This window comes from Oncorhynchus masou, chromosome 26, assembly GCF_036934945.1.
Source record: "Oncorhynchus masou masou isolate Uvic2021 chromosome 26, UVic_Omas_1.1, whole genome shotgun sequence".
Classification (NCBI taxonomy): domain Eukaryota; kingdom Metazoa; phylum Chordata; class Actinopteri; order Salmoniformes; family Salmonidae; genus Oncorhynchus; species Oncorhynchus masou.
This window is the reverse complement of record NC_088237.1, coordinates 1,812,265-1,831,473: the sequence shown is the minus strand read 5'-3', so window position 1 is coordinate 1,831,473 and position 19,209 is coordinate 1,812,265. Positions and strand designations below refer to the sequence as shown.

At 39.9% G+C, this 19,209-nt stretch overlaps 1 protein-coding gene across 3 annotated transcripts in view; it reads left to right on the top strand.

The window, feature by feature from the left end:
* The first annotated feature begins 77 nt into the window (after nucleotides 1–77).
* The window catches only part of LOC135514630 (choline-phosphate cytidylyltransferase A-like), a 31,450-nt gene continuing 12,318 nt past the window's right edge, over nucleotides 78–19,209 (top strand). For 2 of the 3 annotated variants that reach the window (XM_064938071.1, XM_064938073.1), the window contains exons 1-3: nucleotides 78–1,229; nucleotides 6,948–7,044; nucleotides 11,912–12,028. In XM_064938071.1, coding sequence (XP_064794143.1) covers nucleotides 1,107–1,229; nucleotides 6,948–7,044; nucleotides 11,912–12,028 — 337 coding nt within the window. In that variant the 5' untranslated portion in view covers nucleotides 78–1,106. The remainder of the gene's footprint in view (nucleotides 1,230–6,947; nucleotides 7,045–11,911; nucleotides 12,029–19,209) is intronic. The other variant, XM_064938072.1, reaches the window with a different exon arrangement.

Below are 19,209 nucleotides of genomic sequence, written 5' to 3'. Positions count from 1 at the left end.
GGCTGCATACCCAATAACATTTTAGTGGTTCATGCACTTCAAATGTTGTATGAAAAGGAACATGAACATACAACTATAAGAGAGATTGGAAACCACTTTGCCCTGGTTGTATTGTATTAGAACTAGGCAACTAGTTAATTAGCTAACTAAGCTTGATGAGTTATGATGGAAAATGAAACGTCTTTAGAATTGTTTTGTTGCATATAGTATCCAGCAGATGGCAACACGTGCATGGTTAACTGATGAGTTATGTCATTTCCTACTGTAGCGTTGTAGTTCCGACAAGCTGTCAATCAAACTTTGTGTCAGTCGATTGTTGTCTGGTACTCTGTCTTGGAAAGCAACTTAATCAGAACCACACATTTACACTTTCGATGGAAACTTTGCGGGCTTGGACATCAAACCCGGAAGAGAACTAACGTTAATAAGCGAGACTAGCTGCGTTTACACAGACAGGTTTGCAGCTAACGCTTAGGCTACCTAGCTAAGTTAGCTAACAGTTGTTTGAGCCAGCCAGCAGTAGGCATTTTCCATTGTCGAAATAAGAAAAATGGCCCAATTTCAAAACCTCTTTGAGAAAGTGTGGAGCTGAAATCGTAGCTAAAACTAATCATTGACTCTTGGGCAGCTAACGTTAGCTAGCGAAATGTTGATATATCTCATCATTCCTTCCTGTCTGTCACACGTCAGAGAATCACCAGTGTCAATCTCACCCGCGTGATTGCATTTTTGCCAGTTTGGGAGTTGTCCCCGGATAGATTAGTCCATTGACGTTTTATGTTCTGCTTTTAATTGACATTCTGACTCAATACCATTGTATTGGTATTGAGTCAGCAATGGTTGTGACTGCCTAGTATAAAATAAAATTTTCACGGCGTAGAAATCTCGACCCTCTTCTCGATCCTTTGTATACAGTAAGGGCTACAGTAAATGCGTATCTGGTGAAATCACCAATTGGCATCAAGAAGTTGTAGCTAATTGTGAAAGTTGCGAAGAAATAATATTGTAAACGTGCATAACAGCCACATCCAGTGGTTAAGATTAAAAGCCAGAGCACAGCTTTTTCAGCTTTAAAAAAAATTCTCTATCCATATCGAAGTGCGACCATGGAAGCAGAAGCACACAGTTGTCACCGACTGCCTGGGAAAACATCAAGAAAGAGGAGGAGGGATGAAATCAATGGAGAGATGGAGGGAGAACAGGCCGTCAAGGTCCGACGATCCACAGTGGTGAGTGACGCCCGTTTACATCACGACCTATTTAAGCAATAAGGCACCTCGGGGGTTGTGGTATAGGACCAATATATAAGCGCTATGGGCTGTTCTTAGGCACGACACAACGCGGAGTGGTAGCGGTGGTATGTTGGCCATATACCACAAACCCCGGAGGTGCCTTATTGCTATTATAAACTGGTTACCAACGTAATTTGAGCAGTACAAAGAAATGTTTCCTCACACCAGTTGTATACAGTCTCATATACCAATCAGCATTCAGGGCTCAAACACCCAGTTTATAATTCATTTTATACAACGGGTGGGTACAATGCTGATTGGTTAAAACCGCATTCCAGCCGGTGTCTATTCCGCAAGTTACCACCATTTAAATCTATTACCTTAAAATACCTATTTTTTTCTGTTCCATCTGACTGCGCAGCCCAGCCAAGCAATTTATAAACTTGATCTCCTCTATAAAAAAAATATCTAAATGTTAGTTCACATTTCTTTTAGACTAACATTTAGTTTTCAACAGTGGAGATTTGTATAAACCTTGTCTGTCTGTCTTTCCCAACATTTGCAACATTGTTTCAATATTCAAATTTCGATCTCCAGCTGTCCCATAGTAATGAACGTGTTGGGAGTCGAGATGAGACAGACAGGAAGGCAGGTAGTGTTTCACGGCCAGTCAAATTCATGAATCAGCTGACATAATTATTATGGATATATACAAATAAATGTAAATTGAAAAGGTAAAACTAAATTAAATGCAGCTAGATTGCACTCTTTCCTGCTTCAGTTTGAAGTGATTGTGTTGGCTGGACTGTTGGCTAACTCCTCTGAACAACAGTGTCCTCACGAGTGAGCAAATTTTCTATGCCAGGTGAAATCAAGCCAGTATGGTAATGAGACATTTGGAATGAACGACTGGGTCGCGTCCATAGATGCAGAACAAAAAGACTGAATGACTGGGTTGCGTTTCTTGCAAACAAACTGATAGAATGAACAACCAGCTGGCTTGGGTAGCAACCCTAGATTTGTGTCGGGACTATATCTTGTGGAAGGATGAAACAGTATGAATTAGAGGTTGACTGATTAATTAGGGCCGATTTTCAAGTGTTCATAACAATCGGTAATCTGTACTTTTAGACGCCGATTACATTGCAATCCACTAAGAGACTGCGTTGCGTGGCAGGTTGACCACCTGTTACATGAGTGCAGCAAGGAGCCAAGGTATGTTGCTAGCTAGCATTAAACTTATCTTGTAAAAAAACAAAACATGGTTGATGATATTACTAGTTTAACTAGCTTGTCCTGCATTGCATATAATCAATGACGTGCCTGTTAATTTATCATCGAATAACAGCCTACTTCGCCAAACGGGTGATGATTTAACTAATTTGCATTCTTGTAGCAGTTTGGGCCGCCTGGCTCGTTGCGAACTGTGTGAAGACCATTTCTTCCTAACAAAGACCGTAATTAATTTTCCGTATTCCGTATTTCCGAACGGTCCCGTATTTCACTGAAAGAATAAACATTTTGTTTTCAAAATGATAGTTTACGGATTTTACCATATTAATGACCTACGGCTCGTATTTCTGTGTGTTTTATTATATTATAATTAAGTCTATGATTTGATTGGTGGTCGGCAGCAGCAGGCTCATAATTATTCATTCAAACAGTACTTTCCTGTGTTTGCCAGCAGCTCTTTGCAATGCTTGAATCACAGCGCTGTTTATGACTTCAAGCCTTTCAACTCCCGAGATTAGGCTGGCAATACTATAGTGCCTATAAGAACATCCAATAGTCAAAGGTATATGAAATACAAATGGTATAGAGAGAAACAGTCCTATAATTCCTATAATAACTACAACGTAAAACTTCATGTTTCAATTTTGAGACTAAATTGATTTTATTAATGTAATATATTACGTTAAAATAAGTGTTCATTCGTGATTGTTGTAATTGTCATTATTACAGACAAAAACAAAAAACGGCCAATTAATCGGTATCGGCTTTTTTTGGTCCTTCAATAATCGGTATCGCCGTTGAAAAATCATAATCTGTTGTGTATGTGTGTATGTGTATTTATATATATTACACACACACCTGTTCTGAAAGGCCCCAGAGTTTGCAACACCACCAAGCAAGCGGTACTATCAAGACCCAGGAGCTCTCCAAATAGGACAGGGACAAAGTTGTGGAGATGTACAGATCAGGGTTGGGTTATAAAAAAATATCAGAACCTTTGAACATCCCACGGAGCACCATTTAAATCCAGTATTAAACTATGGAAAAAAATATGGCACTACAACGATGCAACGCGGAGTGCCTGGACACAGCCTTGAGCCATGATATATTGGCAATAAACCACAAACCCCCGAGGTGCCTCAATGCTATTATGAACTGGCTTCGTACGTAATTAGAGCAGGAAAAAAACATTTTTGGTCATACCTGTGCTATACGGTTTCATAAACCACAGCTGTCAGCCAATCAGCATTCAGGGCTCGAACCACCCAGTTTATAATCACTTTTATACAACTGGTTATCAACATTTTCAAGTAATGATTTATCAAAATAAAGTTATGTCAATGTGTTAATACAATTTCATCCTTCCACGAGATATTGTCCCGGCACACATCTAAGTTTGCTATCCAAGCCGTTCTATCCGTTGGGTTGCCAGAGACATGACCCTGTCGTTAAGTATTTTTGTTCTGTGTCTATGGACGTGACCCAGTCGTTCATTCTGATCCCTTGCTTGCTAGCTAGCCAACAGCTGCGGCTAACTTAGTCACGTCAAACAGTCCAGACAGAAAAACAGCAAAGTAGGTGCATTTGCATTTCTTTAAGCTGTTTTCTAGTGAGATTTATTTGGATACGTCCACAACAATGAGCTAATGATGCAAGATTTCGCCTGGCAGAGAAAATGTGCTCTCAGGACACCGTTGTTCAGAGGAGCTAGCCAAGAACACAGCTTGCACAATCACTTCAAACTGAAGCTGGAAAGACCGCAAACTAGCTGCATTTAGTTTCATTTTACATGTTTTCTATTGACATTTATTTATATACAGTACCAGTCAAAAGTTTGGACACACCTACTGATTAATGGGTTTTTCTTTATTTTTGATTATTTTCTACATTGTAGAATAATAGTGAAGACATCAACACTATGAAATAATAGATATGGAATCATGTAGTAAGCAAAACAGTGTTAACCAAATCAAAATATTTTTTAGTTTCTTCAAAGTAGCAACCCTTTAGCTTGATGACAGCTTTGCACACTCTTAGCATTCTCTCAACCAGCTTCACCTTGAATGCTTTTCCAACAGTCTTGAATGAGTTCCCACATATGCTGAGCACTTGTTGGCCCGCTTTTCCTTCACTCTGCGGTCCAACTTATCCCAAACCATCTCAGTTGGGTTGAGTTCAGGTGATTGTGGAGGCCAGGTCATCTGATGCATCACTCTTCTCCTTGGTCAAATAGCCTTTACACAGCCTGGAGGTGTGTTTCTGTTGAAAAACAAATGATAGTCACACACAGCGCAAACTAGATGGGATGGCGTATTGCTGCAGAATGCTGTGGTAGCCATGCTGGTTGTGTGCCTTGAGTTGTAAATAAATCTCTGACAGTGTCACCAGCAAAGCACCCCCACACCATCAAACCTCTTCCTTCATGCTTCACGTTGGGAACCACACATGCAGAGATCATCGTTTCACCTACTCTGCGTCTCCAACATGACGGTTGGAACCAGAAACCTCAAATTTGGACTCCAAAGGACCGATTCCCACCTGTCTAATGTCCATTGCTTGTGTTTCTTGACCCAAGAAAGTCTCTTTTTATTATTTGTGTCCTTTAGTAGTGGTTTCTTCTCAGCAATTTGACCATGAAGGCCTGATTCACGCAGTCTCTTCTGAAAAGTTGAGATGTGTATTTTACTTGAACTCTGAAGCATTTATTTGAGGCTGCAAAATCTGAGGTGCAGTTAATTGCCTATTTCTGAAGCTGGTAACTAATGAACTTGTCCTCAGCAGAGGTAACTCTGGGTCTTCCTGTCCTGTGGGGGTCCTCATGAGAGCCAGTTTCATCATAGCGCTTGATAGGTTTTGTGACTGCTCTTAAAGAAACGTTCAAAGTTCTTGAAATTTGACAGACCTTCATGGCTTGAGGAATTGATGGACTGTCATTTCTCTTTGCTTATTTGAGCTGTTGTTGCCATAATATGGGCATGTTTTTTTTTTAAACCAAATAGGTATATAGCTACATTCTGAATACCACCACTATCTTGTCACAACACAACTGATTGGCTCAAACGCATCAAGCAGAACATAAATACCAGAAATTTTACAAGGCACACCTGTTCATGGAACTGCATTCCAGGTGACTACCTCATGAAGCTGGTTGGGAGAATGCCAAGAGTGTGCCAAGCTGTCATCAAGGCAAGAAGAATTTGAAGAATCTCATATTTATTCTACATGATCCCATATGTGTTATTTCATAGCTTGATGTCTTCACTATTATTCTACAATGTAGACAATTGTTTAAAAAATAAAATAAACTTAATAAATAAAAAATAAAAAACTGGAATGAGTAGGTGTGGTACTGTTTTGGTTGGTACTGTATATATCCGTAAATATTGATGCCAGCTGATTCATGATTTTGACTGGCTGAGAAAAGGTGTCTGTCTCGTCCTAACTACTGACACGTTCATTACTATGGGACCGCTGGAGATCGAATTTCAAAATTGAAATAATGTTGCAGGTGTCGGAGAGACAGACAACCAAGGTTTATACAAATCTCCACTGTTAAATTAAATGCTCGTCTCAATGAAATGGGAGATAATGTCTTGATGCTTTTTATAGTGGATCAAGTTTATGAATTGCCTGGCTGGGCTGATGAGAAAGTGGATTGCGCAGTCAGATGGAACAGAACATTTTAACGTCACAGATTTAGCCAGTGGTAACTTGTGGAATAGACACCGTTCGGAATTCAGTTTTAACCAATCAGCATCCAGGATTAGACCCACCCGTTGTATAAACTGTAGCTAACGACCTCTGCACCTTCATAAAGTAGAATTTGGTTAACAGAAAATGCATATTTTTGGACATTCCCCGTTCAAGTGAATGACATCATGCATAACATAACATAGTGCTTATGGTTAATGTGAATGGGACTTAAGGAAGTGATTGGGTGAAGACTGTCACCCAAGCACATTGGCATACTGTTGAAGGAATTCTAAATTCCTCTGTTTTATTTTCCAATCAGAATTAAATACCCTGTCAATGCATTTAAGGGTTTGTAAGACCCTATATATTTTATAAGAATGGACAGAGCCCCGGTCTTAAAAGTCAGGTAACAGCGTTTAATTCAAGAGAGTACTCGGTACATACACATTTTTCCACAGGTTATAAACTGAAAATGACGTCAGCGTTTTCTAAATGTTCTATCTCTTCTTGACACTGGTAGAGATGCCCTATAGTTCTCGCGCCTTCCCTCCTCGCCTAAAGCCAAGATCAGTCAGTGTAGATAGTTCATTAATTTGTACCAAGGCACTGTTCTAAACTCCTGACTATATTATATACAATTGGGAATGGGAGCAAGAGAGAATTCTTACATGTACAGTACATAATAGCATTTGGACTAGTCAGTCCTGATTTGAAATGTATACATAATTAGTCATCATTGATAAAAATTCCCTTAACACATACTGTCTGTGTTTGTGTGTGTGTTTATAGGGTCTGACAGATCCAGCCCCATTTGCTGACCAGCTAGAACCAGTTACCGCTCCGTACGTGCGTGTCAGTATGGAGGAGGCATGCCAGGGCACCCCACGTAAGTTTCTCTCATCCCTCCATTTTTCTAGCTCATCACAGCTAAACTAGGTTCATAAAGCACCTGAGTGGTGTCATAATACCCATAAAACCTAGCGGTCAAACGGGGAAATGGTTCCACCGTTTTCCCCATTGGAAATTTTAGAAACACTTCAACTAAGTATTGTGTTTCATATAGGCTTACCCTGGCGTGACATATTCAACACTATGTAAATCTCTCTTGGACAAAGTTACTTTTTATCCATATATTTGACGATATTGCCACTCCTATTTGCCATAGCAAATTGGAGTGGCAATACTAGAAAATGTGTGACCTCAGGCCTGGAGGGAAGCAAGTCATTCCGCTTCCTAAGAATAGTAAAGCCCCCTTAATTGGCTCAAATAGTCGACCAATCAGCCTGTTGCCAACCCTTAATAAACTTTTTGGGAAAAATGGTGTTTGACCAGATACAATGCTATTTTACAGTAAACAAAGCACGCTTCTAGGGAAGGACATTTAACAAGCACAGCACTTACACAAATTACTGATTGGCTGAGAGAAATTGATGCTAAAAAGATTTGTCGCTGTTACACATTAGTGCGGCTTTTGACATTATCTATCATAGTCTGCTGCTGGAATAACGTATGTGTTATGGCTTTACACCCGCTGCTATATTATTATAAAGAGTTATCTGTCTATCAGAGGGTGTTCTTTAATGGAAGCCTCCAACATAATCCAGGTAGAATCAGGAATTCCCCAGGGCAGCTGTCTAGGCCTCTTGCTTTTTTTCAATATTTACTAATGACATGCCACTGGCTTTGAGGAAAGCCAGTTTGTCTATGTATGCGGATGACTCAACATTATACATGTCAGCTTGTACAGTGACTGAAATGACTGCAACACTTAACAAAGAGTTGCAGTTTCAGAATGGGTGGCAAGGAATAAGTTACTCCTAAATATTTCAAAAAGTATTGTTTTTGGGACAAATCATCCACTAAACCCTAAACTTCAACTAAATCTTGTAATGAATCATGTGCAAATTGAGCAAGTTGAGGTGACTAACCATGGATTGTAAAACTTTCATGGTCAAAACATATTGACACAACAGTAGCTAAGATGGGAAGAAGTCTGTCCATAATAAAGCGCTACTCTGCATTCTTAACAGGCATATCAACAAGGCAGTTCCTACAGGCCCTAGTTTTGTTGCACCTGGACTACTGTTCAGTCGTGTGGTCAGGTGCCACAAAGAGGGACTGCAATTGCAATTGAAATTGGCTCATAACAGGGCAGCACGGCTGGCCCTTTGATGTACACAGAGAGCGAATATTAATAATATGTATGTCAATTCTCTCCTGGATCAAAGTGGAGGAGAGATTGACTTCATCACTACTTGTATTTGTGAGAGGTATTGACATGTTGAATGCACCGTTCTGTATGTTTGAACTATTGGAACACAGCTTGGACTAGGGCTGTTGCGGTAACTGTATTACCGCCATACCGGCGGTCATGAAGGCAGTCAAATTCCACATTACCTTTTAGTCACGGTAATTGGGCTACTCCGAGCTCTGTTGCTGTTCATTAGTAGTCGACCAAACTTTCTAACTGCCTGGTACTCAGCACTCGATTGTCCCTCTAATCACTCTGACATCAATGCAAATGTATTTTAAATCTAATTAAACACTTCATGAGAGCCCATGAGCTCATTTTGCGCAATATTTCTATAGGCTATGCAATTGCGTGAGAAAACAGAGTGATGGCCGCTAATAAAAAGAGGATCCCATCAGTTTTCTCTAGGCTAGGCCTACTATATTTTATTTCTCAACTCTCCTAATATTATTAATATTAAGCACATTGTTTATCTTTACAACAGGAGTATAGCCTACCTGGCTAGCAGGGGAAAGCGTCCTCCATTCGCTATTTTAGTGCGTAGGTGTGCATGTATTTTTTTCCTGCTGCCCCTGTTTTCGATACAGGTGCATGGTAATGGTCCATTTCAAATCAAAAAAAGGTCACACATTATTTAGTATATGTAAAGACCAGATTAAATCAAGAATAGTCTGATGGGTGACAATATTAGCTTATCACTTGTGAGTTGTATATTATCACTTGTGAATAATGCCCAGTATAAGAAACATTGCCTTTTTTTGCGACTTTTTCTAATCATAGTCGCACACCTCATGTAGCCTAGCCTAAATGCCTATATATTTTGTATCTAAAGTGGCCAAATAACGTCTTAAAAATTAGCACATTAATCCACTTTACAAGGGGTGTAGAGCCTAACTGGCATATAAGTAGCGCGTAAGTTTCAAGTTTGGGGAAGATAATTTTCTTCATAAAAATGCACCTTTATAATAAAAGAATTACATGCATAATTGCATTTGCGGACACTTTTGAGAATGGTGTTTTTCCGCTAATGGAACATTCACGCTTATAGCCTACTGCATTGCTGCACTTATAATGTGAAGAAATAGCCTAATAGTTGATCAACATTTTAAACATTCTGATTTGTTGCGTCAGACACATTGCATAAAAACATTTTTGGATGCTAGTGGTTGTAATTCATTTGGGCTCTATCGCATCCCACAACTGTCCCAGACTATGTTCGGAATATTTATTTATTGCACAGAATATAATAGGTTGACATTTGTACTATGGGGGATAGTATATTGACACAGGCTAGTGCTTTTGCTGTTCGTTAGACCTGCTCATCTAGTTGGCTGGCGAAGTAAATTTGGACAGTTCTTCCAATATCTTCAATATGCACCTCGGAATTGGATCAGGACGTCCACAGTTGCATCCCCAATGTGTCTGTCTTCACTTGTAGCCTGTGAGAAAGACCCGATCACGTGACGGAGAGGCGCTTTGGATTGTGCAGCACACTCTGGGAGAAGGGCACAGCGCAGCATTCTGGGCCGCAAAAGACATGTTTTTTTGGGGGGGGGGGTGCATTATGGCCACCAGGGGATGTTGCTGTAAAATATGAGGCATTATCAAGTGCTTGTCAAATTGTCAGTGAGAGACTATTGGAGTATGTACAGCCTGTGCAAAAAAACAAAGCAGAGCTCATGCCTTTTCAAGCAACTTTAAAAAAAATCATCATTAGTCTCATCATGTAGCCTTACAATGTATTCAAAATCAAAACGTATAGCCCAAAATTTGTAGAACTATTAAAGTTACATTAATAACTCTAAATTAATTAAGCATATAGGAGTACCTGTTTCTTTCTTAAACCCTCAACACAGAATATTCCCTCATCGTTTTGGAGAAATATCTATTTTATTCAGCTTTGTTCAATTTTATTTTACATACTACGAAATAATGCCATGGAATAATAAGCAAACCTTATCTGCTAAATGAACTAGTGTAGCCCACAGCCATATGGCATAGTCAGATCAGGACCCAACAAAGGGACAACTCTGAGTATGCTATTCTGTTCTTCTGAAAAAGGCTACATTTTCTTATTATTATGCTTCTTTAGACCTGTCTAAAATAATGGATTTATTGTGAAGGTGTAGACTATATTACATGGATTCATTAGACTTTTCGAACTGGCTTGAAGGCTGAGTGTGGAAGCCAGGCGTTGCTAAATGTGTTCATATTAATTAACGGCCAATTATCGTGAGACCGACAGTTATTTGCTTGACAATCACCGGCTGACGAAATTTTGAGACCGCCACAGCCCTGGCCCGGACACAAATGCATACCCCACACGACGTGCCACCAGAGGTCTCTTCACAGTACCCAAGTCCAGAACTACATAGAGCCACTACATGGAACTCTATTCCACATTAAGTAACTCATGCAAGCAGTAAAATTTTATTTAAAAATACACCTTATGGGACAGTGAAGCAACACAAACAGGCATAGATAACTTACGATAACTTACGCACGATACACACACGTAATCATGGATTTTTGTTGTTGTAGATATGTGGTATTAGAGTAGTGGCCTGAGGGCACACACTTAATGTGTTGTGAAATGTATTGTAATGTTTTATACAACTGCCTTCATTTAGCTGGACCCCAGGAAGAGTAGCAGCTAATGGGGATCCATAATAAATACAAATTTACTCTGATTCGAAATGTTAATTAGCATCAAAAGTAGACATCATGCAAGACTACAAATCCCTGCAAACTCTTGCACGTCATCTCTAGCTGTCACATTTGCTAACAGGTATTGTTTCAATAAAAAATGAGCACAGACAGTTCACAGAATTGTCAATTTAAAGAAATGTATCCAATTTATTCTTTACAAAATGTAGGTCTCATTAGATCCAGAGATTCTTACCTGTGCCCCGATTCATCAGTCTGGTCCAGATCATCTTGACATTTATGATAGCCACAGTTATTTATGATAGCCACATTAGCAGCTAATTATCATTTCATTTTTGGGTGGTAAATACAGGCGAATATATTGATAAAAGTCACCTTGTTCTAGGAAGATAAGGTTATCAAAACGTCACTCCAGGGTAAGCCTACATGAAACACAGTCCTTATTTTAAGTGTTTATAAAATTCCCTATGGGAAAAATGAATAGTGGAAAAATGATTGGAACCATTTCTTTGTTTGACCGCTAGGTTTTATGGGTATTATGACTCATACTCATATTTAGAGAAATATCGGAGCTCCCCCTGGCCCCAGCTAAAGTTTTGCTCTTCTGTGTTGTGTTCATTTGGGTACACTGTAGCAGAATGTTTCAAAACTCTCCGCAATGAAATGTTCTGTCATGGAAGTACGTCCTATGGAGGTTTTGGACCGTCCTATAGAAGGACCGTTTACTACTGTCTTGTGCCTAGTGAACATGACCCTGGTGTTAACATTCCATCTCTGTTTTTTTCTCCCTTTTTTTCACTCTCACACCCTCACACTCTCCATTTCGCTCTTTCAGAAGAGCGTCCAGTGCGGGTATATGCAGATGGGATCTTTGACATGTTCCATTCCGGCCACGCCCGAGCACTGATGCAAGCCAAGGGGCTCTTCCCAAACACCCATCTAATTGTCGGAGGTCAGGGTTGATAAGTACTGTATGTTTTCTCTCTTGCCTTGCCCCTTCTGGTCATGAAGAGGTCATCTCTGAATGTCAGTTTTGCCAAGTTATCCTCACTCCTATACATTCTGGTCAGTCACAGTAAATTGATGAATGCCATAGTTAAACTACGGTACCCAGAGTTTTTCCTGGTCAGGTCACACGGCCCTATTAATCCATGAGCCAGGGGGGTCAATGATGTCTCATCGTGATTTTTTTGAAGGTCTATGTCCCTAGTCGGAAAATTTGTGATAACAGTGCAGCATTTGTTAACTTATAACTATTTAATTCATCCCTCCATCCCATACATTTTTCCCATGGGGATTTTACCCTTTGATATACAATGTCAGTATATAAGTTATTGCTCACTTATACTCTTAAATCATATATAATTGGAAAGCTTCGATTCACAGCAATCCATCAGACTAATTCTCGGAATGTTCATTTCAACAGAATTTTGACCCCTCTAGGGGACATATCAGAATTACATGTATAAATGGTGTAAATGGCTTTATAAAGAAACACCCTGATACATTTTAAGCTATGTTTGACAAGTGCTTCTAAAAGGTCATGAAATTCTACTTCAAATGATATATAATATAACCAACTTTGAAAGCAAAGCGACATCTATTGTTTAAAAATACCATATCACCCATATTGTGCCGTTGGTATTAGAATGGTGGAAGCTTAGCCATAGAAATACATGTATTGGGACAGCTATGTTTTTGAATTGTAACTTTGGTTATAGAGGCACCAAAATGCGCACACAAAGCTAGAACAGGGTTTAAAACATATTTGTAGATGTGTCATCACAGAATTGACACATTAACCTCACAGAAGCCACTATGGCCACCAAGGAACTCAATGGAATCTTATTGGACAATTTTGCATGACTATGAAATGTAATTGTAGTATGCCCAACATTTTTCATAGTAATGTAAAATATACAGACACATAAGCCAGGTGTGCCAGATACAGTGGGGCATAAAAGTATTTAGTCAGCCACCAATTGTGCAAGTTCAAGAGAGAGGCCTGCAATTTTCATCATAGGTACACTTCAACTATGACAGACAAAATGAGAGAAAAAAATCCAGAAAATCACATTGTATGATTTTTAATGAATTTATTTGCAAATTATGGTGGAAAATAAATATTTGGTCAATAACAAAAGTTTATCTCAACACTTTGTTATATACCCTTTGTTGGCAATGACAGAGGTCAAACGTTTTCTGTAAGTCTTCACAAGGTTTGCACACACTGTTGCTGGTATTTTGGCACATTCCTCCATGCAGATCTCCTCTAGAGCAGTGATGTTTTGGGGCTGTTGCTGGGCAACACAGACTTTCAACTCCCTCCAAAGATTTTCTATGGGGTTGAGATCTGGAGACTGGCTAGGCCACTCCAGGACCGTGAAATGCTTCTTACGAAGCCACTCCTTTGTTGCCCGGGTGGTGTGTTTGGGATCATTGTCATGCTGAAAGACCCAGCCACGTTTCATCTTCAATGCCCTTGCTGATGTAAAGAGGTTTTCACTATATCTCATGATACATGGCCCCATTCATTCTTTCCTTTACACTGATCAGTCGTCCTGGTCCCTTTGCAGAAAAACAGCCCTAAAGCATGATGTTTCCACCCCCATGCTTCACAGTAGGTATGGTGTTCTTTGGATGCAACTCAGCATTCTTTGTCCTCCACACACGACGAGTTGAGTTTTTACCAAAAAGTTATATTTTAGTTTCATCTGACCTTATGACATTCTCCAATCTTCTTCTGGATCATCCAAATGATCTTTAGCAAACTTCAGACGGGCCTGGACATGTACTGGCTTAAGCAGGGGGACACGTCTGGCACTGCAAGATCTGAGTCCCTGGCAACGTAGTGTGTTACTGATGGTAGGCTTTGTTACTTTGGTCCCAGCTCTCTGCAGGTCATTCACTATGTCCCCCCGTGTGGTTCTGGGATTTTTGCTCACCGTTCTTGTGATCATTTTGACCCCACAGGATGAGATCTTTGCGTGGAGCCCCAGATCGAGGGAGATTATCAGTGGTCTTGTATGTCTTCCATTTCCTAATAATTGCTCCCACAGTTGATTTCTTCAAACCAAGCTGCTTACCTATTGCAGATTCAGTCTTCCCAGCTGGTGCAGGTCTACAATTTTGTTTCTGGTGTCCTTTGACAGCTCTTTGTTCTTGGCCATGGTGGAGTTTGGAGTGTGACTGTTTGAGGTTGTGGACAGGTGTCTTTTATACTGATAACAAGTTCAAACAGGTGCCCATTAATATAGTTAACAAGTGGAGGACAGAGTAGCCTCTTAAAGAAGAAGTTACAGGTCTGTGAGAGCCAGAAATCTTGCTTGTTTGTAGGTGACCAAATACTTATTTTCCACCATAATTTGCAAATAAATTCATTAAAAATCCTACAATGTGATTTTCTGGATTTTTTTTCTCATTTTGTCTGTCATAGTTGAAGTGTACCTATGATGAAAATTACAGGCCTCATCTTTTTAAGTGGGAGAACTTGCACAATTGGTGGCCGACTAAATACTTTTTTGCCCCACTGTATACACTGAGTGTACAAAACTTTACTAAACATCCATGACATACAATGCATTCGAGAAGTATTCAGACCTATTGACTTTTTGGTGGAGTGCTTCAGAGATGGTTGTCCTTCTGGAAACTACTCCCATCTCCACAGAGGAACTATTTTATATTTTAGTTTCTTCAAAGTAGCCACCCTTTGCCTTGATGACAGCTTTGCACACACTTGGCATTCTCTCAACCAGCTTCATGAGGAATGCTTTTCTAATGGTATTGAAGGAGTTTCCACATATGCTGAGCACTTGTTGGCTGCTTTTCACACTGCAGTCCAACTCATCCCAAACCATCTCAATTGGTTGGGTTATTGTGGAGGCTAGGTCATCTGATGCAGCACTCCATCACTCTTCTCCTTGGTCAAATAGCCCCTACACAGCCTGGAGGTCATTGTTTGTGTTTCTTGGCCCAAGCAGGTCTCTTCTTATTATTGGTGTCCTTTAGTAGTGTTTTCTTTGCAGCAATTCAACCATGAAGGCCTGATTCACGCTGTCTCCTCTTAACAGTTGATGTTGAGATGTGTCTGTTACTTGAACTCTGAAGCATTTCTTTGGGATGCAATTTCTGAGGCTGGTAACTCTAATAAACTTATCCTCTGCAGCAGAGGTAACTCTGGGTCTTCCTTTCCTGTGGCGGTCCTCATGAGAGCCAGTTTCATCATAGCGCTTGATGGTTGCGACTGCACTTGAAGAAACATTCAAAGTTATTGAAATTTTGGCTTAAAGTAATGATGGACTTCTTGCCATAGTATGGACTTGGTCTTTTATCAAATAGGGTTATCTTCTGTATACCAACCTTACCTTATCACTTGGCTAAAACACATTTAGAAGGAAAGAAATTCCACAAGTGAACTTTAATAAATCCTCTTACAGCTAGCAATTTCCGCCTGAAGACCTTCCCAAATCTAACAGCCTGTAGCTCAGGCACAGAACCAAGGATATGCATATTATTGGTACCATTTGACAGAAAACACTGACGTTTGTGTAAATGTGAATTGAATGTAGGAGAATATAACACAATAGATCTGGTTTAGATAAAAAAATGAAAAAAAACATGTTTTTTATTTTTGTATCATCTTTAAAATTAACAAGATAAAACAAACATTCAGATAGGATGATGGGGAAAAATATAAGAGGGCAACAGTACTTGTGCAAAGTTTCAGAATGATAACTTCCAAAATGAGTGTGCTACATGACATTTATCATGTTGTCCCCCAGGTGTCCGACACAAGTAGCCCAAATGTACCCAAGTGGCCAAATTGGTGAAGGTATACATTTTGAAACAAATAACTATATACAAAATACCAAAATGGTGTTCTAACACACCCCCCCCCCCCAAAAAAAAAATAGAGAAAAATAAATGGGGGGGAAAAAATGATTTATGAAGAAATATATATATATTTACATTTACAAAATAACATGGGTAACTATTTACACACTTTCAATATTTGGAAGACCCTCAGTCCTCTATCAAATCAAATCAATTTATATAGCCCCAGCCTAAAACCCCAAACCGCAAGCAATGCAGGTGTAGAAGCACGGTGGCTAGAAAAAACTCCCTAGAAAGGCAAAAACCTAGGGAGAAACCTAGAGAGGAACCAGGCTATGAGGGGTGGCCAGTCCTCTTCTGGCTGTGCCAGGTGGAGATCAGTGGTTGTAGAGGGTGCAACAGGACAGCACCTCAAGAGTAAAAATGAACAGTTTAGGGTTCCATAGCCGCAGGCAGAACAGTTGAAACAGGAACAAAAGCAAGGCCAGGTGGACTGGGGACAGCAAGTAGTCATCATGCCAGGTAGTCCTGACGCATTGTCCTAGGGCTCAGGTCCTCCGAGAGAGCATTAGAGAGAGCATACTTAAATTCACACAGGACACCAGATAAGACAGAAGAAGTACTCCAGATATAACAAACTGACCCTAGCCCCCCGACACAAACTACTGCAGCATAAATACTGGAGGCTGAGACAGGAGGGGTCGGGAGACACTGTGGCCCCATCTGATGAGACCCCCGGACCGGGCCAAACAGGAAGGATATAACCCCACCCACTTCTGCTGTAAAGCAGAGGGTCACCAAGCATGTGGCACAGGTGATGGGGGACCAAATTTTGCAAAGAACAGAGCGACGCCTCCATGCTGTGCCCTTTTGGCCCTGAGGCACATCCATGCCTGCAGAAATAAATTTGGGCAGATGAACACTACTTGTGGCAGGAGCTGGATGAACCAGCTTCAGTGGGGGATGGAAACCTTGGCCCTGGGGGCTGCCATTCAGAGTCAGTGTCACTGTAAAAGAAAATGTTCAGTTAGAATAGTTTCACATATGAGCCCTGTATCAACAGGTATAATAAACAGATATATATAGAGAGTACAGGGAACATAAGGTTGAATATATTATTATGACCTGCTAGATCTGTCTCTTTTATATTATGACATTTCAGCTAGATCTACTGTCTTTATTATATTACAACAGATCAGCGGTATCTACTGTCTCCATTTCACTTTGGCCATTGTTGTGGGCCTGCCCTCCCCTCAACAGCCTCAAATAGGCTATTTCATGTGGGTTGGGGTGGGGCGGCAGACACACGCATCTCACATTTCATGACATTACATGTTTATATATTGCTTCTAAAATAAAATAAATCACAAATAATATTTTATATTATTAATTTCAAACAAGGGCATTAGCATGATAAGAACTTACCAGTCCAAAACGTTGTCCTCTCCCATTCAAAAAATATTCCTCCACAATCGCTAAATGAATCGTCCTACAACAATCTCTGTCTCACTTTCCCAATCAATTTATTCTAAAATTGTGTGTACATCTGTATATCTAGACTTAGATTTAGCTTTCCCTGACTTAGTCGCCATACTGATTGATATATAAACAGCTGAATCTGCGTGTTTACCAAACAATGCCGTACGTAATATGTGTTTCTCCTTCCGGTATGAAACTTCAATAGTGAATGACTTTCTTTACGCTGGAGCTAACTACATGGGATGGTCTTGCAACACATAAACATGACCTATTGCCGTTTATCTCAGCTCATTGGCTATCTACCCAGCTACATTTCAAGACGATCAGTGGTCATTGGGTTAAAATACTGTCAATCAACGAAACAGCGGGCAAATCATTGGTGCACAATGATGTCATGACTTCTCTTCAAATCGGTTTCTTTCAGTCAATACGTCCCGCAAAATGGCCCATCGGGTTTGATTGTGTTTCAAATAAACCAGGTGATTGCAGTGAAACCAAACATGACTGGAAAAGTCACGTTCTGTGTGGGTTATTTACCTAGAATGTGTCGTCGAAAATGGAATGAGACAGAATTCACGACACAAGCAGTTCACAAAATGTTTCGTGTTAGGCTATAAAAATGGATTTTATCAAACAAAAGATCATTCATTGTGTAACAATGAGCATTGGAATTGCAAACAGACGAAGATCGTCAAAGGTAAACAATTTATTTTAATGCCGTTTGTGATTATGTTACTCCTGTGCTGGTTAAAATGTTGTTTTTTATGGGGCTCTATCCTCAGATAATCGTATTCTTTCGCAGTAAATATTTTTTTTCATCTGACAACGCAGTTGGATTAGCAAGATTCTAGGCTTTCGATACATGTGAGACACTTGTAGTTTCATGAATGTTTAATATGACTATTTATGTAGCGATCACCGTATGTTGTGGAATTTCAGCCCGCTAGCGGATTCCGTGCGCAGGTGAGATTAAGAAGGCACACCTGTTAATTAGCAAGGAGCAGAGGGAAAAATGGTTGAGATGAAGGAGATACCTTCATGGAGCTGGTTGAGAGAAGGCCAATAGTGTGCATGTATTCCAGGTGACTACCTCATGGAGCTGGTTGAGAGAAGGCCAATAGTGTGCAAAGCTGTCATCAAGGCAAAGGGTGGCTACTGTGAAGAAACTCAAGTATAAATATATATTTTGATTAACACTTTTTTTGGTTACGACATGATTCCATATGTGTTTTTTCGTTGTTTTGATGTCTTCACTATTGGGTCGTGCGCGCTGGGATTTTATTCTGTGCAGAGAGGAGAGAACAGGGATAGATAACACAATTGACAGGGTACAGAAAGGCTACTAATGCAAAGGAGATATGAACTACACGGAATGTTCAGAAAGTTAAGCTTACGTAAAGAATCTTATAGACTAAAATGATTGAAATGATACAGTACTGCTGGAGTAGGCTAGCTGGTAGTGGCTGCGATGTAGCTAACCTAGAAAATCGCTCTAGGCTAAACAATTGACTTAGATCAAAGACTTTTGCTAGCTACGATCAAACAAAACAAACCGTTGTACTGTAATAGTTATATGCTGCTAATTTGTTAAAGAACGCAATTTCAGAAAATCTTCACTATTATTTTATTCTGTAGAAACTAGTAAAAATAAAGAAAAACCTAGGAATGAGTAGGTGTGTCCAAACTTTTGACTGGTACTGTGTATATAATTTGAAAGGCAATTTCATGACCTTTTCAGAACCTCCTGTCAAACAAAGTAGAACCTTAACCATTGTTTCCTTTTTAAAGCCATTTATACAGGTTCTAATTCTATGTACCCTA